The sequence below is a fragment of the Phyllobates terribilis genome, unplaced genomic scaffold, assembly GCF_046119375.1.
Source record: "Phyllobates terribilis strain yellow unplaced genomic scaffold, ASM4611937v1 Scaffold_3__8_contigs__length_932513732, whole genome shotgun sequence".
Lineage (NCBI taxonomy): Eukaryota > Metazoa > Chordata > Amphibia > Anura > Dendrobatidae > Phyllobates > Phyllobates terribilis.
In genome coordinates, this window is record NW_027362763.1 from 326,034,808 (window position 1) to 326,053,593 (window position 18,786).

Consider the following 18,786-nt stretch of genomic DNA (forward strand, 5'->3'; position numbering starts at 1 on the left):
ACATTATAAAATCCATATATACAAATTACCCTTGGATTGACCGCCCTGGGTCACGGACTGGGTCACCGCCACAGTGACTACAACCCCCAGCGTCTACCGGCCCGGCTCAGGGTACCCCATGGCCCAGGGGGCGCATCAACTTCATAGGTCCCTGATCTGAGACCACTCCTGCAGCGTGATTTGCCCCACCTCTGGATCTCGTTGGCCCAGGCTATACGTCAGAACGTATTGCACCAGGGCTTGTCGGTGCTGCCACAGTCGCTGCAACATGTGCAGAGTTGAATTCCACCGTGTCGGCACATCGCATTTCAGCCGGTGAACTGGCAGGCCCAACGACTTCTGTAGAGATGTAAGTCGTTGAACTGCGGGATGCGAACGGCGGAAGTGAGCACACAGCGACCGTGCCCTCTGCAGAAGGCCATCTAGTCCGGGATAGTGGGCTAAAAATTGCTGGACAACCAGGTTCAACACGTGAGCCATACAAGGCACGTGTGTGACATTGCCCCGGCGAAGTGCCGCACCCAGGTTTGCAGCATTGTCGCACATGGCCTTCCCTGGTTGCAGGTCCAGTGGAGACAACCTTTCATGAAACTGGGTCTCCAGAGCTGACCACAACTCCTCAGCTGTGTGACTCACATTTCCCAGACATTTCAAAGTAAACACTAATGCCGTTGAGCCCTGCTGCCAGCATAGTAAGGAGGTGTGCAGGATTCCTTCTGCGCAGTTAGAAAGCAGGTGGCATTACCAGACAGGCTTTGGGTGCAGGTGGAGGACCGAGAGGAGGTTGAGGAGGCAGAAGCAGTGGAGGAACTTCGAGATAAAGAGGATTGACGCACAACTCGTGGGGACGGTAAGACATGGACAGCAGCCCCTTGTCCTGCTGTCACCATAGTTACCCAGTGCCCAGTCAGCGACATGTAACGCCCCTGTCCATGCCTTCTCGTCCAAGTGTCTGTGGTGAAGTGCACCCTGTCACACACAGAGTTTCTCAAAGAAGCGGTGATGTTGTGTGCGACATGCTAGTGGAGCGCAGGCACACCTTTCTTTGAGAAGTAGTGCCGACTGGGCATCTGGTACTGGGGCACTGTGACGGACATAAGGTCTTGAAAATCCTCTGTGTCCTCCAGGTGGAAAGGCAGCATTTCTGTAGCCAACAGCTTGCAGATGGTGAAATTCAATCTCTTAGCTTTCTCATGGCTAGGAGGAAATGGTCTTTTACTTTTCCACATCTGAGGGACCGAGGGCTGGCTGTTGTGCTTAGACGGTGTTGAGTAGGGTGTCCCCAGCAAACTGCCGGTCTGTGAGGAAGATGCAGGCGGACATGTTAGGTTGCCTTGATCCAAAGGTGGTGCTCTCGATGTTGGAGAGCGCTCAACACTAGCAGGTGTTTCCACTTCCCATTGAACTGACGACATGCCAATCACACTGGCTGTTGCGGGTAAAGAGGTGGCAGGTCTGCGTCCAAAAACATGTGTGACTGCTGTCCCCCCAGTCACAGAGGATGAAGAGGCTGTGGATGCACAAGATGGGGCAGACGGTGGTTGGCCCAGCCGGCTAGGCCGCATTGTAGCACAGTGAGCATCCCACTGCAACTTATGCTTCATATCCATGTGACTGTACATGCATGAAGTACTCAAACTATGGATTTTTTGGCCTCTACTTAGCTTTTTCTGACAAATATTACAGATAACACGAGTTGGGTCATCCTTATCGATCTGAATAAATGCCCAGGCTATGCAAGGCTTAGAGCCCATGTGACCTGAAGAGCCACTACGACTTGTGGTCAGAGGCAGAGTTGTGGTTGAGGATGCAGTTGTTGACGTGCTTCCAGTACTCCGTCTCTGTTCAGGAAGGCGCAACCTAACCTCATCGTCAATAGCATCTGTGATGCCCCGCTGCGCTTGGTATCACAGATCCTAGAAGAGTGCATTGATGGAATCCTCCACAAGAGGCCCCCATAAACATTCACACATCTCCACCTTCCACCTCAGACCAGCAGAGGGAGCCCGTTAGGGATATAAATAGGGAAGGTGGAGCTAGGCAGTTCAATTCCTCTGAAGAGTTCCTGCAGTAGAGAAGCCTAAGAGAGGTCAGTCTGCAGTGGAGCTCAGTCTAGTCTAGAGAACGCAGTTAATAGTTCAGCAGTGGAGCATGAGGCTCCTGCTTGCTAGATTCAGGGAGCCCAGATAGAGCTTAAGGTGTGCCGGTGCCGTAAGATCAGTGAAGCGCGGCAAGCTGCAGTTAGTGTGTATAGCCTAGTGAGGGCCCGAGTAGGCCGAAGGCGAGTGGCGAGTTAGTACATAAGGGGCAGAGGAGCTTAACCAGCTCACCCCGAAGCATTTACCAGACACAGGATCCGAGCTTTCCGGTATCTCTATGACCCAGTAAGGCATAACCGGAATCCCTGGAGAACTACGAGTCCCAGGATCGCTAAGGTGCTGATATGTAACAGAGCCAGGAGACGCTTAGGCCCCGCATACTGGGAGCGTGAATTCCAAGAGAAGGCCCTTCCACAAGGTCAGCCAGCGCAGGACAGAGACAAAGTTAGGCCTAGCTCCAGGCAGGTCAGAAACTTACTACGCAGAGGCAAGAAACAGGAGGCCCTACACCCGCTCATTGGGGAGGATCCTGATATGCACCCTTCACCCTACAGTGCTCCGGGATGTGCCTGAATTTCCACCAGTAAAAGGTACTGAAGTGACTACCGTGTCCGTTCCCGTTCTTGCTCTGACCCAGCTGGGTCTCGCCTGTCCTGCATTCCCCCTGCATACGCTGCCCTGAGACCTAGCTCCACCTGTGGGGAGCTATACCATCGAGCAGCCTTATCACCGGCCTCAGTGGACTGCTGCAGCGCTGGTGCTTGTCACCAGATACCACAGGTGGCGTCACGAACTCTTATAAAATTAACAATTATCCACCCTTTTAAAGAGAGACCCCAGGGTACGGGCCAGGGAGCCGACCACCGCGACATCCCCAAGGCCAGGCAAATGCCTGGGTACCGAGTCATCCCCATCCCCAGGGCTAGTCACATCCTCCTCCACCTCCTCTGCTGACCTCATCGACTGGCTGACTGTGGGTTGACAGTAAGTGGGATCTCCAACCTCGTCATCATCACCCTGTGTGTTATCACACCCGTCGTCCTCAGAGCCAACCTCTTCCTGCCCTGACCGAAAAGTCAAGTTGTCGCTCCAATCAGGTATTTGAGTCTCATCATCGTCTTCTTCATTGTCTCCACCAACAGGAGTTACAGTTTGGGAACAAGGGTCTACATTATGCTCAGAACCTTCTTCATCTGGTCCTGGATCCGACTTATAAAGATTCTGGGCATCAGATCAGATCATTTCCTCATCTGGATTAACAGAAGCTCTGGAGCAGACCTCCGTTTCCCAGGCTATAGTATGAGTAAACAGCTGTGCAGACTCAACCATCTGTGCTACCCCATACTCAGACGGGCAGCTGGAGACTTGGGAGCTGTGAGGAAGCAAGTGCGATTGGGGTGACACCTCTGAGGACTGGAGTATTTGTGATGTTGAAATTGAGGTGATGGAGAGCCCACTTGAAGGAGCACTTGATATCTGTTGAAGCACCTGCTGTTTTTGTGCCTCATTTAGAATTTGTAGCAATGGGCGTGTCCGTAAGAATGGGATCATATCACATTGTCCACAAAAAGAAGTCGACATCTTAGTTTGGCTGGAAGATGGTCTTTCTTCTGCAGATGTTACTCCCCCCCCACCGTGGGGGGCCTCGACCCACCGGCGGACAGGCACCAGTATTGGGATAGGGGGGCTGGCCGTCAGGGTCCACTGCGGCTCTGGCACAAACCCGGCGACACAGAGGTGGCACGGGCAGGAACGGACTGGCCGTGTCGGCTTCTCACTTTTTGGATTTTAGAAGGGCATGACATGCCTATATCTGTGTCTCCCCCTCCTTTTACTCCTCCACCTCTTTTCTTTTCGCATGACTATATGTACTTGTCACTTTTCCATGTGTTAGTTGTGTCTTCTGAGCAGTTTGTCAGCTTTTGGACACCTTTGAAGGTGTTTTCTATGTGTTTCTTTGTGTTTTTGTTTGCCTGCCATTGGTTTTAACGGTGTTCGAAGGTGTTCGACGAACAGTTCGACGAACAGTTCGGCGAACACACGGGTGTTCGACGAACCGAACCGAACTCGAACACTACGGGGGTGGCTCAACACTACTGCTAATACCATGGCTAATACCACTGCATCCGTATCCACAACTGTTGTTGTGGCCACCAGCAGTCATGGGTCTGCAGCTCACAGGGACGGCAAGAGTTGCATAGCCTGGGCCTTTTTTGTTACCACAAAGGATGAGCCAACTCACGTTATCTGCAAGCTTTGCAAGAAAAAACTCAGTAGAGGGGAAAAAGTGCAATAATGTGACTACTACGTGCATGAACCTTCGCATGCGCTATCAACATGCATTACTCTGGCAATCTCACTGCAATAAAATGCGGACCTCAACAACCACCAGTCGCCCCATCAACCACATCTGCTGCTTCTTCCTCCTCCTCTCTTACCATGCCATGTATTGTCATGCAGGTCTCCTATCACAGAATCTCTGGTTCTTTACCAGCTCCAGTCAGGCTGAGTGAGAGACCGTCAGCTGTAACGGTAGCGGAATTGCCTGCTGTTTTTGACCGATTTAACAAAACAAGCACACCAAAACTTTATTAATCCATCGTAACATCTCCGCCTGTATCTCACTAACGGTCCAGCAGTTTGCCCCGTTCACTGAACTCTGCCCTCTCTTAGCACAGCAGCAAGCCCTTGGTCCCATAGTTGTGGTCACGTAAAAGATTGTTCCCTCTTACACATGACAAAGCTAAGAGTTTGAACTCAACCATCTCCAATTTGTTGGCCATGGCAATAGTAGTGTCAGACCCTAAATTTTTGAACTGTGAACACTCCTGTAAGGCTTCTTTTTTACAGAGGAGGAAACTGGAGAACCTAGGGGAAACCCAAACACGAGGAGAACATACAACCTACTTGCAGATGTTGTCCTTAGTGGGATTTGAACCCAGGACTCCAGCGCTGCAAAGCTGTAGTGCTGCAAGGCTGCAGTGCTAACCACTGAGCCACCGTGCTGCTCTCTGTTCTCCTGGCTCTGATATCTAACATGCTGGAGAAACTTGCACCTACTGCCACTCAGTGTCTTCAGCTCCTTTGTGAGAAACTAATGTTTGGGCAGCCACTCAGTCTACCAAATAAAATTCATGAGAAGGAAATTGTGGATGGCTTTACTTCTGGTACTGGGTGCACTGCTAATACCATTGCGTGCCATAATTCACTGGAAATATTCCAGGCAGGTTGGAGACGAAAACATTCCCACAGAAAAAGTACCAGCAGCAAGCTAAGGAGATTGTGGCCTCTATCATCATGAAGGTGTTAGCTCATTTTCTAGGAGATCGACAACCGCCTCTGTCTACCTTGTGAAAATTGAGTTGAAGCTTGCAAGGTGTCACAGGTTTACCATTACAGAGAGGAGCCAGAAGACCACAGAGTCTGATTCCTCCTGCACTCATTTGAAGCCTTTCACCTTCATATTAATCGGTGAAGGGGTTAATCTGCTCAATTGTGAGCTCCTGGAAGCTTCAGCAGAGTTGTTCTGTGCATCTCCCCAACTGTGTAACTGTGTAGCCCAACACATCAGATTCTCGCCTACAGTGGAAACCTTGAAAAGGAAGCTGAAGACCCACTTCTTTTGACAAGCGTAGAATTTGCGGTAACCCTCTCTCCAGCATTCCGCTGCACGACTAGCTGTACCCTGACCTACTGTATCCTCACCCATCCCTTGTAGATTGTTTGTGCGCCCTCGCGGGCAGGATCCTGTATCCTCTTGTACCAGTCAGTGACCCCTTTTAAGATGTAAAGCGCCACAGCATAAATGTTGCTGTAATAATAATAATATTAATAATTGTACTTGTACTCTGAGTCAATTGATGGAACTTTCCAGGTGTCTACCCCTAATTTGATGTGTTTTGGCAGCTTTTGGGCCCATTTGAAGGTGTTGTATATGCATTTTTTTTGCCCCACATTGCATCATATGGTGTTCGGTAATTTTCTGAGAATATTCGACGATAAATCGGCACATATTGCAGATTCAACGAACGTAAACCGAACCGAATATTGAAACATTCGCTTGTCTCTATGCACTACCCAGGACAATTCGGTTAATTTCCAATTCACACAGTTTTACGCATGCCCTAAAACCGCACTTTCTTAGACTGGCCTATTGCTTCATCTCACTTATGTAACTATTCCAGTTTTGCCCTTTCAAAGTTTTTTGAATACCCTATTTATTAGATTGATGGCTGGACCATACAACACAAGCACTTTTTTACCATTTACCTCTTGTGTCTCCCCTATTTTCTCTATTTTAGATTGTAAGCTTGCAAACAGGGTCCTCACTCTTCTTAGTATCTGTTGAATATTCTGTTTACTCTTTTATGTCTTTATTGTCTGTCAAGTACCCTCTTAATTATAAAGTTCTGCAGAATATGTTAGCACTATAGAAATAAAAATTATTATTATAGTAGGTTGTGACAGTGCTCCTCCATTGTTAGGACTGGCACAAGATTAGCAGTTACTTAGTAGGGGGCAAGGATACAAGTCTGAAGTCACTCTGCATTATCCTCACATCGTGCGCATTGCGTGCTGTGAGGATTCCCAAAGGCGGTGCCGAGAGGGCTCATGACTGCAAGTATGTGATTTGCATAGGTAAGGTATCGTGACAAATAGATGGGTGCAGCCTCGCTCAACACAACTGTATGAGCAAGGTCAGACACAGACTTGTCGGAATGTTGCTGGAAGTATGCAAATCGCATACTTGTGTTCACATGACCGACTGCTGCCAGAGAATCCTCACAGTGCACACAATATGAGGATTCACATGTCTACAGTCACAAAGAGGTACTACAGACTAATAGCTAAGGCAGGACAACCCCTTCAGTTATTAAATTCCCCAGATGTTTCATTTCAAATTCATTAATACAGATAATATATGGATTCCTCTAACCTAAAAGAATTGTATCCAGTCCAGTCATCTAGTCTGAAAAACAATACTTAATTCTGCTTTTTCACACTTTTTTAGTGTGTTTTGAATGCTTAAATTACAACATGGGTTCAAGTGCTTTTATAGCATTAATTCTGATTGCTGAAGTGCTAGAGAAGCTTATTGGAAAAATGGCATATCCAGAACAAGCTACATTTTTGAAAAACTTCACTAATTCCAGGACCACCACGTCTATGTCACAAATCAAGACATATTGTAGGTAACACTTCCTATATTTCACTATACAATGTAATGTAATATGTGACCACCACAATTTTTTTTGACCTTTGTCATGTGATTGGTGCATGGATACATTTATACAGAGGGGAGTAGGGAAGAGTTGTCAGCTCACCACATTGAAGATTGTGAGCAGATATAAAACCTCACACGGAGCCGTCCTAGCCTTGGACGTGAAGACAAATGCAAAAAGAAAAAAAGGGTTCTCCAGCGATAACAGTTAAAAATCCATCTTTATTGTAGAAATATTAAAAGCTGTATGCACCGGTTCACAAGGAATATCTGAAGATACACAAAACCTTTGCATTTCAGCTAGATGCCTTAATCGTGATATGTCAATGAGACCTTAGTGTTTCCCTATACAAGCACACATCCAAAAAAGCTCTAAGGGTGTGAGGTCAGTAACTTGGTGCATATCACCTGAGAATTAACTCTATGGGTGTTGGTCACAAGAAGGTCTCATAATGCCCATAGATGTAGACGGAGAGAAAAAAAAAAAAAAGAAAAAAGGGAGATTGAAACATAATCATTAATTATCATGTGAAGGACAAATTTACAGCAAAGATTAAGAATCCTTTTGATTAGTTATATTGTAGGATAAGATCCTGGCAGGTATTCATACCTTGCAGTACTGAAGCAGTAACTTAAAAATCCAAAAAGTTTCTCTATTTAACACCTTTCTCCTTAAATCCTCACCTCTTACTGGTCTAAAAACTTTCTCTATACCAGAAAACTTCATTGCACGAACATCTCCCATGTGGATATGGGAGAAATGTTTAGGGCTCCTATCTTATGCAATTTTCTTTCGCCCAGCTTGTTTAATACATATAAGCAAGCTCCCTCATCTACATGGCTTTCCTTGCAGGCATTTTATAAATGTGGACATCACCCTTGTAAAACATGTTTGCATGCTGGAAATAAAAAAAATGAAATTTAAGTCTTTGGCTACAAATAGAGAAGTGGCAATTAATAGTTTTATTAATTGCTATACTACAGGTGTCATATACCTTGTAGAATGCGCCTTACAATATGTTGGTTGTACTATGGGACCCCTGAAGAAATGTATTCGTAGACATTTATCAGATACAATTAATCCCACAGCTTGCAACATGTCAGTGGTACCTAAACATTTCTCTCATATCCATAGGGATCCATGCGCCTACTCTGACGCCGCACTCCTCCCCCGGCCTCTTGCCCGAACAGAGGTGCCACGGCAACTCTCCTACCGGTCAGGTATGTAATTACAGTGCCGGAGATTGCGGTATGCGTTCAGTGCCTACGCATACCGTGATCTCCGGCACCATATATTCCTCTTACCTGTAACGGCTGGATGCATTCTTCTGTCTAGGGCCAGACTGCGCAGGTGCATCGTGCTTGCGCTGTCTATAGTGGCTTCGGACAGATGGACTCATCTCCTGTAAAATTATAGATATATCTATATACACTGCTCAAAAAAAAAAGGGAACACTTAAACTGAATATAACTCCAAGTAAATCAAACTTTTGTGAAATCAAATTGTCCACTTAGGAAGCAACACTGATTGACAATCAATTTCACATGCTATTGTGCAAATGGAAGATGACATCCTCAATAAAGAAGTGGTTCTGCAGGTGGGGACCACAGACCACATCTCAGTACTAATGCTACCAGGAGACAGGCCGGTACACCAGGAGACGTGGAGGGGGCTGTAGGAGGGCAACGACCCAGCAACAGGACCGCTACCTCCGCCTTTGTCCAAGGAGGAACAGGAGGAGCACTGCCAGAGCCCTGCAGAATGACCTCCAGCAGGCCACGAATGTGCATGTGTCTGCACAAATGGTTAGAAACCGACTCCATGAGGGTGGTATGAGGGCCCGACGTCCACAGATGGGGGTTGTGCTCACAGCTCAACACCGTGCAGGGTGCTTGGCATTTGCCACAGAACACCAGGATTGACAAAGTCGCCACTGGCGCCCTGTGCTCTTCACAGATGAAGGCAGGTTCACACTGAGCACATGTGACAGACATGATAGAGTCTGGAGATGCCGTGGATAGCGATCTGCTGTCTGCAACATCCTTCAGCATGACCGGTTTGGCAGTGGGTCAGTAATGGTGTGGGGTGGCATTTCTTTGGAGGGCCGCACAGCCCTCCATGTGCTTGCCAGAGGTAGCCTGGCTGCCATTAGGTGCCGAGATGAGATCCTCAGACCCCTTGTGAAACCGTATGCTGGTGCGGTTGGCCCTGGGTTCCTCCTAATGCAGGACAATGCCAGACCTCATGTGGCTGGAGTGTGTCAGCAGTTCCTGCAAGATGAAGGCATTGAAGCTATGGACTGACCCGCACGTTCACCAGACCTGAATCCGATTGAGCACATGTGGGACATCATGTCTCGCTCCATCCACCAACGTCACGTTGCACCACAGACTGTCCAGGAGTTGGCGGATTGTTTAGTCCATGTCTGGGAGGAGATGCCACAGGAGACCATCCGCAACCTCATCAGGAGCATTCCCAGGCATTGTAGGGAGGTATACAGGCACATGGAGGCCACACACAATACTGAGCCTCATTTTGACTTGTTTTAAGGACATTACATCAAAGTTGGATCAGCCTGTAGTGTGTTTTTCCACTTTAATTTTGAGGATGACTGTAAATCCAGGCCTCCATTGGTTAATAAATTTGATTTCTATTGATGATTTTTCTGTGATTTCGTTGTCAGCACATTCAACTTTGCTTTGTACAGAACAAAGTGTTCAATTAGAATATTTCATTCATTCAAATCTAGGATGTGTTATTCGAGTGTTCCCTCTATTTTTTTGATGAGCAGTGTATATACAGTACAGACCAAAAGTTTGGACACACCTTCTCATTTAAACATTTTTCTGTATTTTCATAACTATGAAAATGGTACATTCACACTGAAGGCATCAAAACTATGAATTAACACATGTGGAATTATATACTTAACAAAAAAGTGTGAAACAACTGAAAATATGTCTTATATTCTAGGTTCTTCAAAGTAGCCACCTTTTGCTTTGATGACTGCTTTGCACACTCTTGGCATTCTCTTGATGAGCTTCACGAGGTAGTCACCGGAAATGGTCTTCCAACAATCTTGAAGGAGTTCCCAGAGATGCTTAGCACTTGTTGGCCCTTTTGCCTTCACTCTGCGGTCCAGCTCACCCCAAACCATGTCGACTGAGTTCAGGTCTGGTGACTGTGGAGGCCAGGTCATCTGCCGTAGCACCCCATCACTCTCCTCCTTGGTCAAATAGCCCTTACACAGCCTGGAGGTGTGTTTAGGATCATTGTCCTGTTGAAAAATAAATGATGGTCCAACTAAACGCAAACCGGATGGAATAGCATGCCACTGCAAGATGCTGTGGTAGCCATGCTGGTTCAGTATGCCTTCAGTTTTGAATAAATCCCCAACAGTGTCACCAGGGAACCAGGCATGTAGAGTCCATCCGTTCACCTTTTCTGCATCGCACAAAGACACGGTGGTTGGAACCAAAGATCTCAAATTTTGACTCATCAGACCAAAGCACAGATTTCCACTGGTCTAATGTCCATTCCTTGAGTTCTTTAGCCCAAACAAGTCTCTTCTGCTTGTTGCCTGTCCTTAGCAGTGGTTTCCTAGCAGCTATTTTACCATGAAGGCCTGCTGCACAAAGTCTCCTCTTAACAGTTGTTGAAGAGATGTGTCTGCTGCTAGAACTCTGTGTGGCATTGACCTGGTCTCTAATCTGAGCTGCTGTTAACCTGCGATTTCTGAGGCTGGTGACATAGATAAACTTATCCTCAGAATCAGAGGTGACTCTTGGTCTTCCTTTCCTGGGGAGGTCCTCATGTGAACCAGTTTCTTTGTAGCGCTTGATGGTTTTTGCAAATGCACTTGGGGACACTTTCAAAGTTTTCCCAATTTTTCGCACTGACTGACCTTCATTTCTTAAAGTAATGATGGCCACTCATTTTTCTTTACTTAGCTGCTTTTCTTGCCATAATACAAATTCTAACAGTCTATTCAGTAGAACTATCAGCTGTGTATCCACCAGACATCTGCACAACACAACTGATGGTCCCAACCCCATTTATAAGGCAAGAAATCCCACTTATTAAACCTGACAGGGCACACCTGTGAAGTGAAAACCATTTCCGGTGACTACCTCTTGAAGCTTATCAAGAGAATCCCAAGAGTTTGCAAAGCAGTCATCAAAGCAATAGGTGGCTACTTTGAAGAACCTAGAATATAAGACATATTTTCAGTTGTTTCACACTTTTTTGTTAAGTATATAATTCCACATGTGTTTATTCATAGTTTTGATGCCTTCAGTGTGAATGTACAATTTTCATAGTCAAGAAAATACAGAAAAATCTTTAAATGAGAACGTGTGTCCAAACTTTTGGTCTGTACTGTGTATATATATATATATATATATATATATATATATATATATATATATTGTAAGGTGGCGGCGTTCACACCGTGCAGTAACTGAGGCAGTGACCCAATTAAGTCCAACATAAACAGCTTTATTCAGCAACTCACGGGTAAACAGAAAAGTCCTCCCATTCGCAGCCGGGTTAACACGAGTCCTTAAACAACAGTTGGGCCACTCAGAGCCTGACAGGTGCAGCGCTTTCCCAGGTGTGGGTTCAGCCACACTCAATCCTGCTGAGCTTTCCTGCTATGCACCTAGCACGTTCCAACATAGAACAACACTAATCCTTAGTGCAGGGTTTTTAAAGGACCTGTGGCAAGAGCCACTGGAAAACCCAGGTTGAAGGGAGGAGGCCACCCCTCTGCCTTCCTGTAGCCTCCGCCAAGAAATGAAGGTCCTGACGGGTTTTACTTAATCTGCCTTAGCCACATAGCCTGACCAGGTCAATGCTCACCCTCATTCCTACATTGCAGCCGCAGCTGAGTTTATGACTGCAATGCACTCCAATGGATTTAATAGGTGTCTGTACACATTCTGGGGGACATATTATAACGTCCCTCGTTTATGATCCCGGTCACTGCCTCACATATCCCCCCCCCCTCTGTTCAAACATGTGGGGTTGAACATTAGACACCATGCAGGGTGCCCGGTACAGGGCATCCGCGTTTGCCTGCGACTTCCCATGGCGATGTTCTACAGAGAAACTGAAATTCTGCAGTGACAGGAACCACCTGGTGACTCTCGCATTCCTCTCCTTGGCATTTCTCATCCATACCAAGTGTGAATGGTCTGTCACCAAGCATAACTGACGACCGAGTAAATAATAACGTAGCGATTCCAAGGCCCACTTAATAGCCAAACCCTCTTTCTCTACCACGTTATAGTTTTTCTCTGCCGGGACAAGTTTTCTACTCAAGTAGGTGACCGGGTGCTCTTCACCATTCACTTTTTGTGACAATACCGCCCCTAGGCCTCCCTCCTAGGCATCTGTCTGTACAATGAAGGTTTCCTTGAAGTTGGGGCTGATGAGGACCGGCTGTCCACACAGGGCCAACTTCATGGACTGAAAGGCTTCTTCTGCCTGAGGGTTCCACCGAACCATTACCGATTTTTTTTCCTTTCACGAGATCGGTCAGGGCCGCTGTTCTCCAAGCAAAATTAGGTATAAACCAGCGGTAATACCCAAGGATGCCAAGGAAAACCCTCACCTGCTTTGTACTTGACGGTTTAGGCCAATTTTTTATGGCCTCAACTTTATTGATTTGGGGCTTGATAACTCCTCGGCCAATCACATACCGCAAATATCGGGCCTCCTCTAGCCCTGTTGCACATTTTTTGGGATTGCAGTTAACCCCACGACTCTGAGAGAATCCAGCACTGCTTGTACCTGGAATAGATGTGCATGCCAGTTGGTGCTAAACATGATAATATCATCTAGATACGCGGATGCGTACTCCTGGTGAGGCTTGAGCACAATGTCCATCAACCTCTAGATTTTACCCATGTAACCCAAAAGGTAAGACCACATAGTGATATAGACCCTCCGGAGTTATGAAGGCGGTGTTTTCTTTCGCCGATTTTGTGAGAGGTACCTGCCAGTAACCCTTGGTGAGATCGAGAATGGTAAAGTACTGGGCCTGCCCCAGTCTCTCAATCAGCTCATCCACCCTGGGCATTGGATAAAGGTTAAACTTCAACTCTTCATTTAGTTTTTGGAAATTGTTACAGAAGCGTAACGATCCATCTGGTTTCGGAATCAGTACGATGGGGCTAGCCCACTCACTCTGTGATTCCTCGATGACGCCTAACTGGAGCATCTGTTTTACCTCAGCCGAGATGGCTTGCCTCCAGGCTTAGGGTACCCGGTACGGTCTCATTCGCACCCTTACCCAAGGTACGGTGACAATGTCATGTTGGAGAACTGTAGTCCTACCGGGTAGCTCTGAGATCACGTCGGTATTCTGCTGCACCAGTGAGCGAGCCTCCCGTCGCTGCTGTTTAGTGAGAGCATCACTTATCCTGACCTCTACCCCGGACGCATGCCTGGCTGAAGGTAGAGAACTCTCTGGTGATATGCCCGGAGTGACATCTGTAACTAAACTCTCTCGATATTTCCAAGGTTTTAGCAGGTTTACATGATAAAGCTGCTCAGGTTTCCTCCTTCCGGGCTGATACACCCAGTAATTTACCTCCCATACCTTTTCTCGAACCTCATATGGCCCTTGCCACTTGGCCATGAGCTTACTCTCGGCTGTGTGTACCAGTACTAACACCCGATCGCCCTTGTTAAAAGACCTCTTTTATTATATGTGCCCCTCTGTGCTGCCTGGGCATCTAATAGATGTTTTTTCACGATGGGCATGACCGCCGCGATCCAGTCCTGCAAACTAGCCATGTGTTCAATTATACTCCTATGTGGAGTCGGCTCTTGTTCCCACGTCTCTTTGACTACGTCCAACAGACCCCTAGGGTGCCTGCCGTACAATAATTAAAAGAGAGAGAACCCTGTGGAAGCCTGGGGTACCTCACGGACGGCGAACATCAAATAGGGTAGCAACATGTCCCAATCCCTTCCGTCCTTAGAAACCACCTTTTTTAACATGGACTTGAGGGTTTTATTGAACCGTTCTACTAGCCCATCGGTTTGAGGGTGGTACACCGAGGTGCACAATTGTTTAATTTTTAGCAGTTTGCACAGTTCCCTTGTCACTTTGGACATAAAATGGGTCCCCTGATCTGTCGGGATCTCCTTAGGTAGTCCGAGGCGACAGAACATGGCAAACAGCTCCTGTGCAATCAGTTTTGCTGAGGTGTGGCATAGCGGTATAGCCTCCAGGTACCGGGTGGCATAGTTGACGACCACCAGTATATGTTGGTGGCCACGAGTGGATTTTAGAATGGGCCCTACCAAGTCCATTGCAATCCATTCAGAAGGTACCTCTATCACAGGCAGGGATACTAATGGGCTACGGTAACTTGCGCTGGGTATGGTCAACTGACATTCGGGGCAGGATTCGCAGTTCTTTTGGACCTCCGCATCCCCGGCCAAAAGAACCGCTGAAAGATACGCTCTTGCGTCTTTTTAACCCCTAAGTGTCCACCCAGCAGGTGTGTGTGTGCCAACTCCAGAACCGCCCAACGGTACGACTGAGGTACCACTAACTGTTCCATGACCTCATCCCTGATTTTGTCTACCCTATAGAGCAACTCACCATTAACTACCATGCATGGAAACACAGTATCTGCAGTTGGCTGTTGAGCTACGCCATTTACCTCTAACACCCTTTCCCGCGCCCTAGTCAGAGTGTGATCCTGTAGCTGAGCTGTCCAAAACGTGCCCCAGGACACTTCCAGCTCAGGGATCGAAGGGGTCTGCTTGACCTCTCCGGCCAGCACCTCTAGGGGAAACCTATCGGGGTCACACTCTGTCCCTAGGTTGAACACACCTACGACAGGTACCCCTGACTCGGGTTCGTCAGGTACAGCGCCTGTAATACATTTTACCGGGGGAGAGTGGATTTTGTTTTTCCAGTCCAGAACAGGGTTAGTCTCTTCCCAACACAGTCCCTTAGGGAAGAGTTTTTACCACCCCCACCACATGTTTTATGTCTCCACATGGCGTGGACAAAACTACTTCGGCGGTTGGGTACTCTCGGAGGTCCACATGGATATACACAACCCCGACTGTCCGTCCACTGGGGTTGTCTCCTGAAACCAGCGACCCATGTACTAAAGTCACTAGGCTCCCCGAATCTAGGAGGGCCTCCGTGGGGTACCCATTAACCAGTACCTGGCACAGTTGGGGTTCACAGTCCGGGGGGTCGAAGCTCGCAGTGCAGACAATCTGGGCGTACATTGAGACCCGGTGGATAAACCCGCAGTCCATGGGTTCCGTAGTCAGGGGGCAGTTAGCAACCACATGTCCCAGCCCCTGCACCGCCAGCACCTAATTGTGGAGGTACTGTTAGGTTTTATGACTGTTTGGGAGGGAACCGGTCTCCTGACACTCTCATTCCGGGGTACCCCTTCAGCACGGGTATGGTGCTGACTGTCCTCAGCAGAGGGACGCGACCCTTTTCCCGGTTCCTGGGTTGGCAGGGATCGGGGTGACAGCTGTGAGGGGGGGAGTCAAGGATAATGTCCTGAGTAGCCGAGTAGCGCTCGATCAGGCTGACCACCTGGTCGAGTGTGACGGGGTCCCCTTGCCCCACCCAGCGTTGGTTATCGGCTGGCAGAGTCCTCACCAGCCGGTCAACCACCACCCTCTCCTCCATCTGGGCTGGAGACAAAGTCTCAGGCTGGAGCCACCTCTTTACCAGCGGCAGGAGGTCATAAGCCTGAGACCGGGCGGTTCGGGTTTCCACATAGGCCCATGAAAATACACGCTGAGCCCTCACGTATGTATTGACCCCCAGTCAGGCAAGGATCTCACCTTTGAGCCTCTGGTAGTCCTGGGCGTCCTCCCGACTGAGGTCGAAGAAGACCTTTTGGGCATCGCCAACCAGAAACGGAGCCACCACGTCTGCCCACTGGCCGGCTGGTAGGTTTTCCTGCTCTGCTGTGTGCTCATAAATGATCAGGAAGGCTTCCACATCGTCCTCCGGTCCCATCTTCCTCAACGCTGACCGAACCTTGTCCCGGGACTCGCGACGTTCTGAGGCTGGTGCTGTCGGGCAGGGCAGCAATCTGTTGCAGTAACAGTTCATTTGTTTTTTGCTGCTGCTGGTACAGTAGCCACTGCTGCTGGTACAGTAGCCGCTGCTGCTGATTATGCTGCTGTTCCAGCTCCTGGTGTTGCCATTGGAGACTCTGGTGCTGCTCCTGCTGTTGCCGCTGAGACTGCAGCTGCTGCTGCTGGGTAAGTACCAGCTGCTTTAACAGCTCCTCCATTTTGTCCACAGGCTGGAGCTGAATGGTGGCCGGCCGGATTGTGGTCATGCAGCGGCAGGTGGGGTATGCCTCAGTCACTATGCCCTCATTCTCCACCAAGCTGTAAGGCGGCTGTGTTCACACCATGCAGTAACTGAGGCAGTGACCCAAGCAAGTCCAACATAAAAAGCTTTATTCAGCAACTCACGGGTAAATAGAAAAGTCCTCCGGTTCGCAGCCGGGTTAATACGAGTCCTTAAACAACGGTTGCCGTGGGCAACGGCCACGCTGGGCCGCTCAGAACCTGACAGGTGCAGAGCCTTCCCAGGCTTGGGTTCAGCCACACTCAATCCTGCTGAGCTTTCCTGCTATGCTCCTAGCAGGTTCCAACATAGAACAACATTAATCCTTAGTGCAGGGTTTTTAAAGGACCTGTGGCAAGGGCCACTGGAAAACCCGGGTTGAAGGGAGGAGGCCGCCCCACTGCCTTCCTGTAGCCTCCTTCAAGAAATGAAGGCCCTGCCGAGTTTTACTTAATCTGCCTTAGCCAGATAGCCTGACCAGGTCAATGCTCACCTTAATTCCTGCATTGCAGCCGCAGCTGTGTCTGTGACTGCAATGCACTCCAATGGGTTTAATAGGTCTCTGTACACATTCTGGGGGATATATAACGTCCCTCGTTTACGATCCCGGTCACTGCCTCACAATATATAGATATAGATACAGCTACAGTATATATATATATATATATATATATATATATATATATATATATATAAATTTAAATGACCCTTCTCTGCAGTTAAAATGCTAACACTTTGTATTCAGAGTTACACTAAGAAAAGAACAAGCTTAAAAATAATAATCTCTGTATAAATTATGCAGTAGGGGAAATAGATCATGTCTCAAGAAAATCAAGTAAAGCAGAACAGTTACATGTTGAACAGGGGCTAAATATTTATTGGTACTGAATCCATCAATATACATTGCAGCTAACTATTAATATAAACCATAATAAATTAGGATCACTAGTACAAGAACAATAGTCATACATGCTGTTAACTATTTGCATCCACTATAACACATATCACACAGCATATACAGTACATAATAACTGATTATATACTAGTTACATTCAGTTGCAGGAGTCGACAGACCTTTAGATGTTCTTATATTTGCCCCATCAGCACTCACCATTTCATTCTCCTCTCCTTCATTAAGCACTGCATGATTTTCTGCCATTTCTTCATGCACCAGTAACACAGTGTAAAGCTGAGCACAGGAATGTGGCAAGTCTTAATACCTTCTGATCTGCAAACTTTTCACTGCAAAACTTTTGTCTCCTGAAAGTACAGCCTCCAGATTTGCCTACAGACTCTTATTGGATCTTGTTGTTAGGTAAGAAATTTTTATATTGGACAAAACTTTCTTCAAATGAAGTATTAGGATTTTATATAATACAATGAAGCTTATGTTCAAATTCTCTGCTTTCTTCTTTCAATATATATTAGGAATTTAGATTGTAGATTCAAGTGACAAGGAGCAATATGAGTATTGTCACTGAACACAATAGAAAAATAATGTGGGTGATGTATCCTACTAATATTATAAATGCGAAAGTTTGTGAGTATGTATGTTTGTTACTCTTTCACGAAAAAACTACTGGACGGATTTGCATGAAACTTTACAGTAATATAGATTATACATCGGAATAACATATAGGCTACAATTTGTAATGATTTTATGCAATTTTGGTCGTAATATAACGATACATGTCAATTAAGTCGGAAAAAAATCTGGCCTCTGAGAGCTATCTTGGCGTACGCTGCCTAAACCGTTGGAGTTACACAAAGATGATGTACCGTAGAATTGTTTGTCTTGAATAGTTCTAAATAAAAGTCCGTGACAGCATATATCTACCTTTTATGTGGAAGCCACTATGACCAAAATTGTGAACCATAAATTTAATTAAATTAGATACTATTTTACAATTTTACAATGCACATTTTAGTATATTTATCAAACTTTTTAGTATATTTATCAAACTCTTATATACACACATACACAGGTGATATTTAAATGGCTGATTTACAGCAGTCAGAAGAGATTGATAATACAATAATTTGCCCATACAGTTGCCACCTGTCCACAGTCAGAATACAGGGGTGATCATATACCGTGGCCAGGTAC

The 18,786-nt window shown here is 47.0% G+C and overlaps 1 protein-coding gene across 5 annotated transcripts in view; it reads right to left on the minus strand.

The window, feature by feature from the left end:
- LOC141259325 (probable cation-transporting ATPase 13A5) overlaps positions 1-17,944 on the minus strand; it is a 1,017,982-nt gene extending 1,000,038 nt beyond the window's left edge. For 4 of the 5 annotated variants that reach the window (XM_073675090.1, XM_073675088.1, XM_073675087.1 and 1 more), the window contains exon 1: positions 17,791-17,943. In XM_073675090.1, the coding sequence (XP_073531191.1) occupies positions 17,791-17,838 (48 nt within the window). In that variant the 5' untranslated portion in view covers positions 17,839-17,943. Of the gene's footprint in view, positions 1-17,790 lie in introns of all 5 variants that reach the window. The other variant, XM_073675091.1, reaches the window with a different exon arrangement.
- Positions 17,945-18,786: the final 842 nt, after the last annotated feature.